We start from the raw sequence: 13,774 nt of genomic DNA, 5'->3' as shown, positions 1-13,774 counted from the left end.
CGCTTAGCCTCAGCAAAATGACAAATCCTTCTCCTTAAACCCCCTCAACGAGACATGCACCAACATGGAGCACGTGGTTTTTTTTTCCTCCACCTCCTCCTCCTGATCTTTTTTTCGCCTCAATATAAGAAATAAATTTAAGAGATGAATCAGAGAAAAGACAATGAGCAAGAATGCAAAAAAGAAAAAAAAAAAAGTGGGGATTTTTGAAGGGGGAGCGCTGAATGCGTGTACCACCAAAGAGAAAAGGGATATGACTCAGAGCGCTTCATCTAACCACAAATGGACTCGGTCCTATATTGCCAGTTTCTATTTTAAAATTCTTATATCGGAATCAAGAGTGTCTGATAGCAGTTGTCTGGGAAAGGCGGGCGTGGTTTGTGGTCTTGTCTGACACTGTCTTTAGAAACACTTCCCAGCAAAGGTGGACCAGAGCTGGGACTTAAGTGTCACGGGAAATGGTGCCATATGTCCACGTTGATTTCCCGGTGTTTCGACGCGTTTTGACAGTTGAAATGAAATATGATCTGCCGGTGGCGCAGCGAAGAGTTCTCGGGGTGTTGTCTGTATTTGAAAAGCAGGTGTTACTTTGTAAATCCCAAATCTCCTTTCTCATCTCCCACCTCGCTCCCGGCTTGTCTCTCACATCTGATGGGTGGTCATGTTCTGCATTTGGGAACATTTTAGGCAGCATCGCCGGATGCCTCACAAATTGAGGGATGTGGAAATAAAAAAGACTTTGCGTGCTGCCTTTGGACCGTGCAAGCTCAATTAGACCCAACTTTTGAGTTTGTTAGTTGAGAGGCATGTGCATAGACAGCGAAGGGTACTTGTGTTTTAATTAATACATGAAAGAATTACCGCAGTGGTCTCTTGATTTTTTTATTTTATTTTATAAGCTATTTTTTTTCCCCTCTCCTTGGCCAGCAATCAGAAAGTTCCCCTGAGCAGATTAGAAATACTTCAGTAAAGAACAAAGAAGCTGGGGGAGAAAAAAGAGGCAAAATATTGATGAAGCTTTGTTCCTTAATATTAAGAATTCAAATGAGACTTTAGTATTTTCTCCCCCCCTCCCAGTGAATATCTTTACTCCACTAGAGCAAAACCTGCTCTGCGACCACTCGGATATTGGATTATGGATGCATCTCCCACCGTTGGAGCAAAAGCTTGACTCCGAGATTTGCTCTTTCTTCCAGAGATGTCGCCTACCAGTAGTATGGGGAATGAAACAATATGAAAAGACAAACAATCCTGAAGTACTCCTGCTGTGACCTCTGTGGGGGCACTCTTATTTGACTAAAGGCTACACCCTCCTTTATGCTGTGGAGAAAGCGTCCCTGTCAAACCGAAGCCCAGAACAATGGGGGCCAGCCTCGGGGAAACGGGACCATTTGCATGCAGCTGTTTGCCGTTTCCCGGACCACAAAGGCCAATCAAAGGATCCTTAATGGAGGATGACAAGCGTCAGCCAACGCCTTTGCTCTCTGTCTGTGCCAGCCCTCGCCGCTCTGTCTACCCTCCCAAAGTGGCCCACTTTTTTTTTTTTTTTTCCGGTCAGGCATTCCTTAACTTTTTTTTCTCTCTCTCTGTCCTGATGCTGTGGCCTTTGAAGGGTTAAAGGTTGGTCACGACTGCACTCTTGAGAGGGAACGCTCACAGCAGCAAAGATCACCCCGAACATGTGTGTTACGGTCTGCCGCGTGCAGTTGCCAAATGGCGATACCTCGACACCAAACCTCCATTATCTTTTCGCTTCATCTCCAGGGTTTTAAGAGCCACAGAGTGTAACTCTGTGGATGGTTTTAGATGCACCCATCTGAGCCACAGTGCCACTTCCAATTTCAAGGGTGTTGATAGAAAACAAAATATGTATTATGAGGGGGATTGTCACCAGTGAATTATAGGCTGTCAACTGGAGAAGCCGAAGAAGAAGAAGAAGGAGAAGAAAAAAAAACACCCAGAATGCAACAGATTGAGAAGCAGTCCCAGCCCCTGCTTTGCTCTCTTGAGCTCAGTAGACGGCTTAGCAGGCAGGTCAGGAGGAGGAATCTGAAAAGCTACTTTCCTCTCGCAGTCACTCACTGACCAGAATGCATGATAAGACTTCATGTCAACAAGGCCAGGAATAGAGATCACAGCCAATTATAGCCAAGTCAAAGTGGTTACCATGGCTAAACATAATTCAGCTCTCTCAATAATTTTGCCATTTCAAGTTAATCTGAGGTACGGATACATTTGGAGCAGTCTGTTCTCTGCAGTGTTTGTGTTATGGATTTTTCCTGCAGTTTTCTCGACACCGTTTTTCTTTTTCTTTTTTCTTTTTCCTGCAGCTGGTGCCCTTCTGTCGCAATCTTCAACTGCTGCAAAGTTGAACAGTCAAACAAAGCACAGAACGCGAGATGAAAAGCTTTTCATGCCTCCCTAAGACATTGACATTTGTGCACACAAACAGTCTTCCCCCTCCTCTCCAGAATCTCGCAAAACTTGTTTAAACCGAGAAAATCAACACGAAAGGATACCGACACCCAGAAACCTCTTATTGCCACAAGGTTTTTCCTTCATAGCCGTGTTTAAATCCTAAGATCTTAAGCGAAACCCAATTAAGTCGACCGAAAATATTTTACTTTGAATTCGGCTCTGTTCTTCCTCCTACAGTACAGTAAAAAAAAAAAAAAAATCATTATATGTATTTTAACTTTTTTAGACAGATTTGTCATTACTTGCCCAATTACAAGTTGACAAGACGGTCATTAATGAGGCCGAGACTATCTACAGTTTGGAAAAGAAGCAATTTGTTCTTTAGGCCGCCAGTACGGTCTAGATACTCCCCCTAATTGATGTACTGTTAGCCTATAACCAGAGAAATCTATACAAGCGAGGGAGGAGGATGCCGCCGAGGCACAGGCCTAATCAATCGTTAGGCTTCTGTTGACAACAGCATGCTATCATGCCATAGCGGTCTGATAGATGGGCAGAGTAGTCAGTGGACAACCAGAGAAAGGAGGTTACAAAAGGCAGATGGCGTGTGCGTGCGTGTGTGTGTGTGTGTCCACGAGGGTGTTTCAGCCGAAAGACTCGTCTCCCTGCTTAGAATTTTAAAACCCCATGAAATGCATTCTTTCTGTCTGTCCTCTCTAGCTGCCGTGATAAACCCGTCACTCCTTCCATGAGGAATGGCAGGCGGGCCGATCATTAGTCTTTGCAGCAAAGCCGACGACTTCTCTCTGTGTTTTATCATCCGCCATTCTGGACAGGTTTTCTGAAAGGTTTGGGTAATTGTAGTAGTTATTGGGAAAGATGGAGTGACCCCGCAGCCCTCCACTTATGGCTCGGCTACAATGACGTCTCCTAATGAGGTGATAAACAGTCCAGCTAAGCAGAATCTACTGGCCATTAGATAGATCATGGTATTATAATGAAATGTCTAGTGGCCGAATGCCAGAGAATTTATACCATTAGTTTCATATTTTGCTCTCCTGCTACCGCTTCTAGTGTGTGCAGGAGTTTTTCCTAATGCACAATGACTTTAACATTATATTCTCAACAGTGTGCGTTTCACAGATGTTATTTTTTTGTGTGTGTTTGCTGGTGTGACATGTACAGACTGACATAGAATATCATTATAACCGGGGCCAGGCACAGCGGGCTGGAATGGCTAGCAGACGTGTGTGTTGGGGTTTAAGGGTAGGAATTTCAAGCCCGAATCACTTCAGCTTTGAGCGGTTCAGACAATGCTAATTGCATCAGACCCTGACTGTCAAAAGTGTGAGGATAATTAGAGTGAGGGGGCAATGTGAACCCGGGGTGGTAAGTGTTAGTACATGACAATGCTCAGAAGCCAATGGGAGCATGGAAAAGGTAACAGGCTGAAAGGAGGGCTAATTAGGAGAGAGCAGTGCAGAAAATACAAATGGTAGCTGCCCCCTCAGGGGCCCACCATTGCTGCAAACAACGGCGATTATTGACAGTTCATGCAGCGCTCTGCTTGCACTTCTTAAATGGAACACATTTCCATGTTCTGCTTAGATTTTACCTAATTGTTTTCTCAAAATTGCAGACAGTTACATTTTTTTCTTCCTTTCTCTTCCTTTCTCTTTTTTTGTAGTTCGGATCATTTTAACCCCACATAATGAATCTTTTGCTTTTGCTTTCTCCAGTTTTGTTCCCTCTCTCTTTGTTCATCATCATATCTGTGGCTCCACTCTATTCGTGACACGGCATTTTATTACTTAGGGGAAGAAAAAAAAGTTAGAAAATGAAATGCAGAGAAATAACCTGTCCCAGTGTAATTTGCTGAAAGGAGGCAGAGATTTGAATGAAATAGTTAATATTCCCCTTAAAGCAGAGCTATTTGGCTGTGCTCCATCTATAGATTTTTCCTCCTGTGTGGACTCCAGTCTGTCCCCTGTTCGATCGCCGGCACTGTAAAATGGATTATATTACACTCCTTTCTGCTGGGATTTTGCCCTTTTTTCCCCTTCTTCTTCTTCTTCTTCTTCTTCTTCTTTTCTTTACAGAGCTAGAAAAGCAAAAGAAACAAATGCTGGGGTGGGGGTCTCTAACGACCGTAAAACAAACTATTCTCTGTCCAGTTCAGTTTGGCTCTGCGGTGGATGTTCTCCATAGGTGGAGACCTTCCGGATGCACTGTGGCCTTTGTATTTGCTCAAGAATTTATGAGGTTACCATTGGTCTCCAGTGATTCAAAATTTGATGTCTTAGCCAAAAGGCTTAGACCACAAAGCGATGGAGACATGAATTGTTTCGTCTTTCCCCGGTCCTATATCGCGTGTAATGGCCCTTCTGTTTAAAACTGTGGTAAACATTGGACTGCTGTTGCCTATTTATTTTGCGCCAGCGGATTTTTACTGCATGATGTGTGGTCTTATTGTATCAAGAGCAGTGATCCTTTTAACTCTTTCTTTTTTCCCCCCTGATTTAATGTGCTTCTTCTGTCTCCGTGCGTCTCACCCCTCTGTCAGGGTTCAGCCGAGCGGCCTTGCCTTTTGGGCTGGTCCGGAGGGAACTCTCATGTGAAGGATATGCAATTGATCTCCGCTGCCCGGGGAGTGATGTCATTATGATCGAGACGGCCAACTACGGCCGGACTGACGACAAGATCTGCGATGCTGACCCGTTCCAGATGGAGAACGTCCAATGCTACCTCCCCGACGCCTACAAGATTATATCACAAAGGTAAAAAAACAACAAAAAAAAACTCTGTCATGAAAGGGCGGATCTTATTTCACAAACACAACCAGGAGCTGAGGACTAAAAGTAAGGCTCTCGTTTTTTGGTTTTTTTCCGTTCCCCCCTCTCTCCGCGCCAGACGTTCCCTTGCACAAAAGAACTGTTAAAATTATCGCCCCACTCGTGCAGCCACCTCCATACCGGACAATTAATCGACATCTCACACCTTCTTAAATGTAATTTATTCGTCCATTGACGAGATTATGTAGGTGGCATTTGAAATTTTCGAAAACTGGGGCGCACATTAATTCTTGACAGGCAGGAATTGACATCCGTGCTGCAGAGCTCTTCACACCAGCTGCGCGTTGTTGCCTCTGTTTGAGTCATAATCAGCGTAGCTCAGAGAGACTGCGAGTCACATGAACACCCTCTTAATTCCCTATCTGGAACATTGGGCTTGCTTTGTTCAAACACTTGTAGTGCATTGAAGTGGCTTTGCCTCAGGTAGTGAGCAATGCCCATCATCATGCCTTTTATCCTGGTTACCCTCTCACAGGATGCTGCCTCTCTGTCAAATGACATCACAGCAACACTTTAGCTCCACTGCTGCTTACCCCTAGAGGAGTGTGTATTTTTAAAGGGCACTGGATGAACTATTCATAAATAGTAACCAGCACAGTTCATCTTCTAATGCACTGCTCTGTCTTTAACCTGCCCCCTCCGTGCGCTAGCTTCTGAGCACCATCGCCCACCATCTCAGACCTCTGGGATTTTTCCCTGCTTCGCTCTCTTCTGTATTTACTCCCATGAGGTCCGGCACTGCACAATAGTTTCAGGGATAGATCAAATCCAGCTATCTTATTCTGTCTTTCTAAATTTACAGCACCGCCTCAGTAGGCTCACAGAGTAACATGCGGCTGACGGTGCCCATGCCCCTCGGTTTGACTGCAACCTGCCACACTGTGCGCCACATCTGTTGACAAGTCAGAGTCTCACTCGCCGAAGCTGCACTTCAAACTTATCTCAATTGAAGATTCCCTGGAGGCAGTGTGCGAGCGAAGGCTTTGAGAAGAGTCTGCACCACAAGCCCTTAACCAGAATTATTCTAATGATTCAGATCAGAGGAAATGGGCTCCTGACCGTAATTAAAGTTGATGTGATAACCGGGGATGTTAAAGCAGTCACAAAGCTTTGGCAGACACTGATCAGCCCTCCTTCAGTCTGCAGGAAACCAGAACAAGAACAACTAAGACAACATTGACACAGACTGCCCTGCCAGAATCATCAAGATTAACAAAAGGCAATAGCTCCACAGACATAAACAAACATATTAAACAAGATTGGGGAGACAGAAACAGTGGGGAGCCTGCTGCACAGAGTGGCAGTTTTTGCCGGTTTGGAAATTGCGATAGAAAGTATTCATCAACCGCCTGTTTTTCCACAACAACAACAACAAAAAAACCAACTAACAGGAATCAAATGGCTTGATTTTCAGCATCTACATCAAAGTGTTTTGTCAAGTGAAATGTTTTGTTGTTCACGCAAAGAAAAAAAAAAGTGTCTGGATGAAAGATGCATGAAGGAACTGATGGAACCTCAGGTTTGTAGGTCACTTTAATAGTCAGGTGATCATCCCCTCAGAGATGTACTGTAAATGGACGGTATGTCTGACCTTTCTCTGTGTCTGCTCTTCTCCCTCCACCTCTCAGTTTTCCACCAGCACAAGTGCAAAAAGATCATCTAAATACGCCCGTTTTGCTGACTTCCATTACCTTATTTCAGCGGCCGCCCATTCCGTGACCTGTTACAAAATGCCCGAATAAAACTTTTACCAGATCAAAGGTGCAGCGTTTTCATAGAAAGCAAGCAAGACTTCAAGGACTTCACTTTCATTAGATTGTGCTCGGTGCAATAAAGATTGCATGCAGTGATTTCAGCTGCAGTTTAAAACAGAGGAAGACTGTCAGGATGCTTAGCAACAACACATCTGCTGTTCTCCAGAGCACGAGGACTAAAACTTAAAGCTGAGTAAATGCCACAGTGGGTTCATTAGTATTTATATCCTTTACTTGAAGGTGCACCGATCGATATTTTGTAGTTACAATGACTCAAGCGATAATGTGCAATGTGAAGGGTTTTCTCTTGTAACGATGAACCCTTCAGAGCATCGGCCCCCAACTCTCCGGTTATCCCTCGGTTCATCTTTTAACTCCTGGCTTTGGTTTCCTGGACTGCATCAGACTGACTGCACGTCTCTGTCTGTAACCACAGGCTGTATATAAATGATGGAAGTAGCCACCATGATAGTGAAGTCCCATTATGAGGCTTTGAAATGAGCACCTTGGCCATCTTGATGTTCTTAGACCGGATCTGGATCTGACAGAGAAATCGACCATCCATTTATCTATTCATCCATTTTCTTGACCACTTATCCAATTCAGGGTCACGGCAGAGCTGCAGCCTATCCCAGCTACAGGGTACACCCTGGACAGTCCATCATGGCCTCATTAAGAGAGTGTTTTTACTGCGGTCATAAATCAAGCGAGCAGCGGGGTCATTTCAGTACAGTTTGACCTCTTTTTGCAACCAGGAATCACCCAGTACTGACCAGCCATTATTCAAAATGCAAGTTTAAGACATTTACACGACAGCTACACTTTAGAAAGTACTAAGGCGCTTCCATTTTTTATATACAGTCTGCATCTCCAACAAACGGCTCAGTGAAACACACAAGTCCTCAGCTGGAGACCCATATAATTATAGCTGCAGGTAACAGAGACCAAAACAGCGCTTAAAGGACACCAAATGATCTCTAATGTTTCAGCGCTTTGTGTAGATAGGCAGGCGTTTCTGTATTTTTCTACCCTTATTTGACCAAAAAGGGGGAAAAAAACAAAAGGTTTGACTTCAAGTGGCACCCACGCTACTGCTTTTAAGAGGGGATCGCTTTTCATTTTGAAACTCCTGCTTGTGTTTGGGTAATAAGTAGGTAGATTTTCTTACTTACTGACCCAGAAATAATGTCCACTGATTGCTGCTTTTGAGCTCTCTTAAGACCAGGAGTGCTCACCAAAAAGTGAATGCCAGCCCAAGGTTTACTCGTCTTTTACTGTTTTGCTTTGTTTTCTTAAAATCACTTTGCATTCTCTGCCTCCTCTGACAGCTGCACTCCTGTTTCCTTTGCCAGGTAGGGTTTCCAGCATCCGCTAATTCAGCTACCTGGGGAAAGTTCCTGATATTTGTGGAAAAACAAAAAGTGCTGTCCTCTTTCTGTTTTGGTTGTGCAGTCGAGCCTTTATTTCCTCTGGAAGATTTTGTACCACGTGGCAGACAGGACTCATCAAAGTGACTGTGCACGTAATGATAAGTTGTAATGATAAGCCCAACGCATGCAAGCATTGAAAATAAATGACTCACTGAAAAATGCTGACTTTCAAGGAATATGTTACTCTGCTGTGAATGTTTTTAGTGAATTGATATTGGTTACTCATCTATAGGCAACACTTAAATACACTAGTTTTATCTCTTTCATATACTCTTGTAAATCCCTGACAACACAATGTGCATTTTTTATGTATAAATGTTAATATGCACAGTATAGCAGCTACAGTATAACTGTCAGCTGACCAAGTGCCAGAGCGTTTTCCTCTGAAAATAAGTACAAGCACAAAATGAATTACACAAGCAATTTACAAATACCTGCAAACATAATTACTTGATTAAATATACCCTCTATCACCCGGGCTGTCGTCGGTCCGACTCATAAACTCATAACGTAGAAGTAAATCAAATATGTTGGGGTGCATTTTAATCAAGTGTGTTGTTCTTATCTGCCGTCAGTCAGTTCACATTTTGATGCAGTGACCCTTCTCCTTTGCAGCAGCTCTCTTGAGCATTCACTGCAGTGAAGCCACAAAAGCACCTCTCCTAAGTGCAGCTGGCAGCGTTAGTGTCAGTGATGTTCAAACCGTGGCTGATGATGCCGATGCTATTTGTTAACTCCTTAATGGGAGCCCCCACCCCCACACCGTATAACGCTTACAATCCATTAGTTTGAAGAAAATGGCTCTTTTTGTTAAGATGCATGCTCTGTCTCTTAATGCACACACATTTACCTTTACGTTCATTAATTCGACGAGAGCCAAAAAGTGCACTGTCATGGTTTCGTGTGGTTGCCGTGCAGCACGACTCCCATTTGCAGTGACAGGAAGCTTCTCGAATGACTAATGGTTCTTTGTCCGGTCTTCAAATGTACGTCCAACTTGAATTTGTGCTTCAGACCTTCTGAAAAATTTATCTGAGGCTTGCAAATTGCTTAATGTCCTATTTTGGTGCCATTTTCTTTCTTTCTTTCTTGCTGTCTTTCTTTTTTCTGGCTCGCCTCTGTCACTGGTGACATTCTCAATCCCTCCATCTCAACAGAGCTTGATTGAAGTGGAGCCAATTTCAGCCTATGCAGTATTTAAACAAACTCAGTCCACTGCTGTTCTTTTCCTTCCCCACCTCCCCTCCTGTTCTTCTGATTTACTCGAACTTTTTCAGCACCCAGAAACATCTGCTAACATGCACGCATGCCGTCTCTGCAATCCGCACGTCAGACTCTGACTTAGGGACACCATTTCACACTGCAAGGCCTCTCATCGAAATGACACTCTCGTGCCATGCAGAGGAGCTGCTGTTGCACTAGAGGCCCAGCCATTCATGTCCACTGCATGTCACCGCCACCTGTCGCGTGTGTCTTAATGAATGTCTTCTCTTTCAATAGCAGTACGAAGACTAATTCCTAACATGCCTTTAGCAGCTCTTTCGCTCTGTCGTTCATCACATCATGCTCATTTACTCTTCCTTAATGTTTTCATTCCTCTCTCTCTCTCTGTTTGCAAAGGCTTAAACTTGAGTGCATTTGTGACAGCTCCGGCTGGGATTTGATCAATTACAGTGTAGCTGTAACGATGAACTTTCTCCCCCCTCCCCCCCCGGCCTCATCTTTGTTATTAATGTTGTCTTTGAGGAGTGCTCTTGCTGTGGGTAGTCATGATGAAATCTCTGGTCAATCTTTTTTTCTTCTTTAGGTGCAACAACCGTACGCAGTGTGTGGTTGTCACTGGCTCTGATGTCTTTCCCGATCCATGCCCTGGCACCTACAAGTACTTAGAGGTCCAGTATGAGTGTGTTCCATATAGTAAGTACCGCTATCCAAATCTCATACTGAAATCTTACTGTGTGCAATTGAAAATGGTGTGATGTAACCGCTGTGTCTCATCATTTGCAAGTATTTTGCAGTTTGCCCTTACGGACGGTGCTCCTGCTGATGTATTTGAAACGGGATTGTAGCATTAATGACGCTAAGTTATGCTGAAATATGAAGTGTTTTAGTCATTTAAAGGTCCAGTTCACCCCAATAATGAAAAAAAATCGAAATTACATTTAATGGAATCCACCCATGCAGGTCGTTTTAGAAGTTTAAATCGCCTTATTTGACATCCGTTTGACCCTAATTCTGGCTCTGGTTCCAAATAACTGGATTAATTAAAGGCTTCTTTTTTTTTTTAACTGACCATCCTGCCTTGGTTTTATTTGGGAAACATTCAAGAAGCTTTATTCCTGTTTTCACTTGACCCTGCCTGATAAAATAGCAACTATCACTGCTGGCAGTTTGGTTAATGTTAAGTTTGCAAGAGCAAAAACGTCTTTTAAGAGGTTGAGGTCCGCCACGCGTTCTCTGACAGGGTCAAACAAAATGTTACGCGCAACGCACAAAAAGCTGATTTGAGTCTGGATTCGGATCCATATATAAAGCCCCATCCCTGTCTGCAGCGGTGATGTATTTGTGCAGCACGCGGGACTGAAAAGTCGTAATTAAAGTATTTCAATAGCAAAATCTCTTTCAGGAGCGGTATTGCTGCTTGTCTGGATAAACCGCAGCGCTTACTGTCAAGAGTTATCACTGGAACTACTTTCCACTGAACAAACAGCCCTAGTAAAAGGTTTTTTTCCCCCCTTTTGTAAAACTGTCTCTTTTGTATTTGGCTTCTAGCAGAAATTTCAGCAGTTTTCATGAGCAAAACAAAACACACACAAAATTTTTTTTAGAAAAACCCCCCCAAACTATCTGCATGAGGCGATACCATTAGGAGTGTGGAAAAAAAATATGTTTACTCGTAATTTCGTTGAGCTGACCTTCCACCGGCCTTAACTTCAGATTTATTGTCTTTCGCTGAGATGTTACAAATAATTGGGTACACTGGGTTTTTTTTTTTGGGTTTTTTTGCATTCATACAGTGTGTTCAGTCATTTAATTTGAGAACACGTTGAATAAGAGGCAGATTAAAAAGTAAAATGAATGTGCATCTGCTCTCAGATTAAACCAGAACTCATGTATTCAGCTGTGAAGTGTCTCTAGTATTCCATTATGAAAGTGGCTTAATTAAATCGCTTGAGAGTTGGTTGGTTTGTTTCTGGTGTCTAGTTTGACTAAATCTACCTTAAAAGAGTGTTATAGACTAGTTTATAAAAAGTTAGTCCAGGCTTCATCCCTGCCTGAGAAAGTCCTTCGTATTTAAATTGATGAAATGTAAACATATTCAGAAATATTCACTCGTTTTTTTCTTCTTCTTTCAAACAGACCTCCCTTTCACCTCCTGTCTAATCCCCCTGACTAACCTCTTTGCTCTCGATTTTTTTCTCTCCTTCCTTTCAACGTTCGATCTCTCACATATTGTCTCCAGCCTCTCCCCCCCCACCCCCCCCACCCCATTCCTCTGCCCCAGTATATGCAGCTTCGACAGCCCACTAAAGAAACTCCATATTAGGCCGAATATCCATCAGTCATCTCATGTACTGTTGCTCTCTGGCTCATTTGAGAGTTTGGTCTGTAACATTAGCACCGTGTCATGTTTTACGTGTGTGGGCGAGCAAGTTTGGAAGCGAGTTTTGATTTGTGTTTATAAAGTTTGAACAAATTCCACCCGCAGTCAATACAAGCCAAAAATAATTACTGTGCTGTTTCTCTAAGAATGTTATCCATCTAAATATGAGCAGAACTTTGAGATTTCTATTCTCCTGCCACTTAGGGGGAAGCATTTTTAGAGGGATTCGCTCTGCTTTTGCAGTGGCCAGTGCATTATTTTGTTGGCAGACAAAGACGGCGAAAGCGAAACGTTTAATGCGCTGGAAAAAACTGCACGTAGCTTGTCTCTGGTCATATAACTTGTCTGTTTTTATATCCTAGGGACGAGAGGCCGTTTTCACTAACAAACATCCTTGTTTTCTTTCCCTTCTCCAGCTCTTCCTCCCTAAGCAGCCCTGCAGTTCATCTCATGGTCATTCCCTCAGACTAATTCTTCTCTTTGTACCTGGTAGTTGACTCATGATAACCTTTCTCTCCCTTTTTTGCACTCTTTTTTTGCTTTCTTTTCCAATGCCTGAAATAGAAGTGGAGCAAAAAGGTAAATGAGTGGTCTGGTCCTTCCCTCCCCCTCTTTTGGCTCCTTGTTCTGTGGTGTTGAGTACAGCTCCCCCCTTCACGTCTTCCCCCCCTCCTCTCCTGATTGCCTCTCCTGTCAAATGCTAAACCCATAGGAGGATTGTTTGCACCCACGGAGTCCAAATGGACAAAATTTCAAATGACATCCGCGGTCATTAAACGTAGTTTTTCCTGACAGTGTGACAGAAATCACCAACTGTCCGGTGTTGATTTGTTCCAGAGACATTTGCGTAGCGCTCTGTTAACCCCTGAAGAATCACTAGTTGTGTGTATATATTCTTATTTGGCTCAGTCGTAGTTTGCTTGGCCCAACTTCTGCTGCACCCATAGCACGTGATGTGAAATAGCAGTGATGGCTGAGTGAGATTGGCACAGACTGAACAAAAAGTTTGAAAAAACGGCAATCCACTGTGTTCCCTTTGTTTTTTGCTTTTTTAAAATCCAGAACCAATTAATTTAAAAGCATCTAAACGGGAACCTTGCCATGGCCTCCCTCACCCATCAGTGGTTACTCTGTCTTTTTGCCACAGAAGTAGTGAAAATCCTTTACCACTGTTGCCTCCCCCTCCCCTCCAACCTCCACTTTCATTTTTTACCTTCTGCTTTGCTGCCGCCACCACCACCATTAACAACCTGTTGTTCACTCCTATCGAAAGACGTGAAGCCCGTTACCCCTTATCATTTCGGTTTATGACCTCAGTCATGTGAGTATGCATGTGCAGTGTGTCCATATACCCAGCTGTTCGTGTGCCATTTGACATCACAACAGACTGGTATATTTCGAAACAAAGTTCCAATCGAAACACTGTGAACCCTACTTCCTATTTCCATTTCCCACGTCTTTCGTTTGCAGGATTTTTCCTTTTTCTTTGTGTTCTCATTTTCGTTTTGTTTTGTCCCCGTTAGGATGTAGCAGCAGACCCCTGAGATGCAAGTTCTCTCAACCACACGTTTCTCATTGTGAACAATCACTGTTGATACATGCATTTCTTTTCTTTTCTTTTTTTCCCTGCTCATTAGCGGTAGTACAAAAGCACTAGTTTAAAGATTCCTCCAAATTCACAGTCCCTGATCTTTTTTGTCCTGCACTCGAGTCACA

At 43.4% G+C, this 13,774-nt stretch overlaps 1 protein-coding gene across 12 annotated transcripts in view; it reads left to right on the top strand.

Moving 5' to 3' along the window:
* The window catches only part of adgrl2b.1 (adhesion G protein-coupled receptor L2b, tandem duplicate 1), a 90,951-nt gene that overhangs the window by 32,040 nt on the left and 45,137 nt on the right, over nucleotides 1-13,774 (top strand). For 7 of the 12 annotated variants that reach the window (XM_005476386.4, XM_005476384.4, XM_005476383.4 and 4 more), the window contains exons 3-5: nucleotides 4,982-5,195; nucleotides 10,262-10,371; nucleotides 12,623-12,637. In XM_005476386.4, coding sequence (XP_005476443.1) covers nucleotides 4,982-5,195; nucleotides 10,262-10,371; nucleotides 12,623-12,637 — 339 coding nt within the window. Of the gene's footprint in view, nucleotides 1-4,981; nucleotides 5,196-10,261; nucleotides 10,372-12,622; nucleotides 12,638-13,774 lie in introns of those variants that run through there. The other 5 variants (XM_005476385.4, XM_013270386.3, XM_005476387.4 and 2 more) reach the window with 2 other exon arrangements.

The sequence above is a fragment of the Oreochromis niloticus genome, linkage group LG18, assembly GCF_001858045.2.
Source record: "Oreochromis niloticus isolate F11D_XX linkage group LG18, O_niloticus_UMD_NMBU, whole genome shotgun sequence".
Lineage (NCBI taxonomy): Eukaryota > Metazoa > Chordata > Actinopteri > Cichliformes > Cichlidae > Oreochromis > Oreochromis niloticus.
Note: the sequence above shows the minus strand (reverse complement) of the source record. Positions and strands in the feature narration are given on the sequence as shown.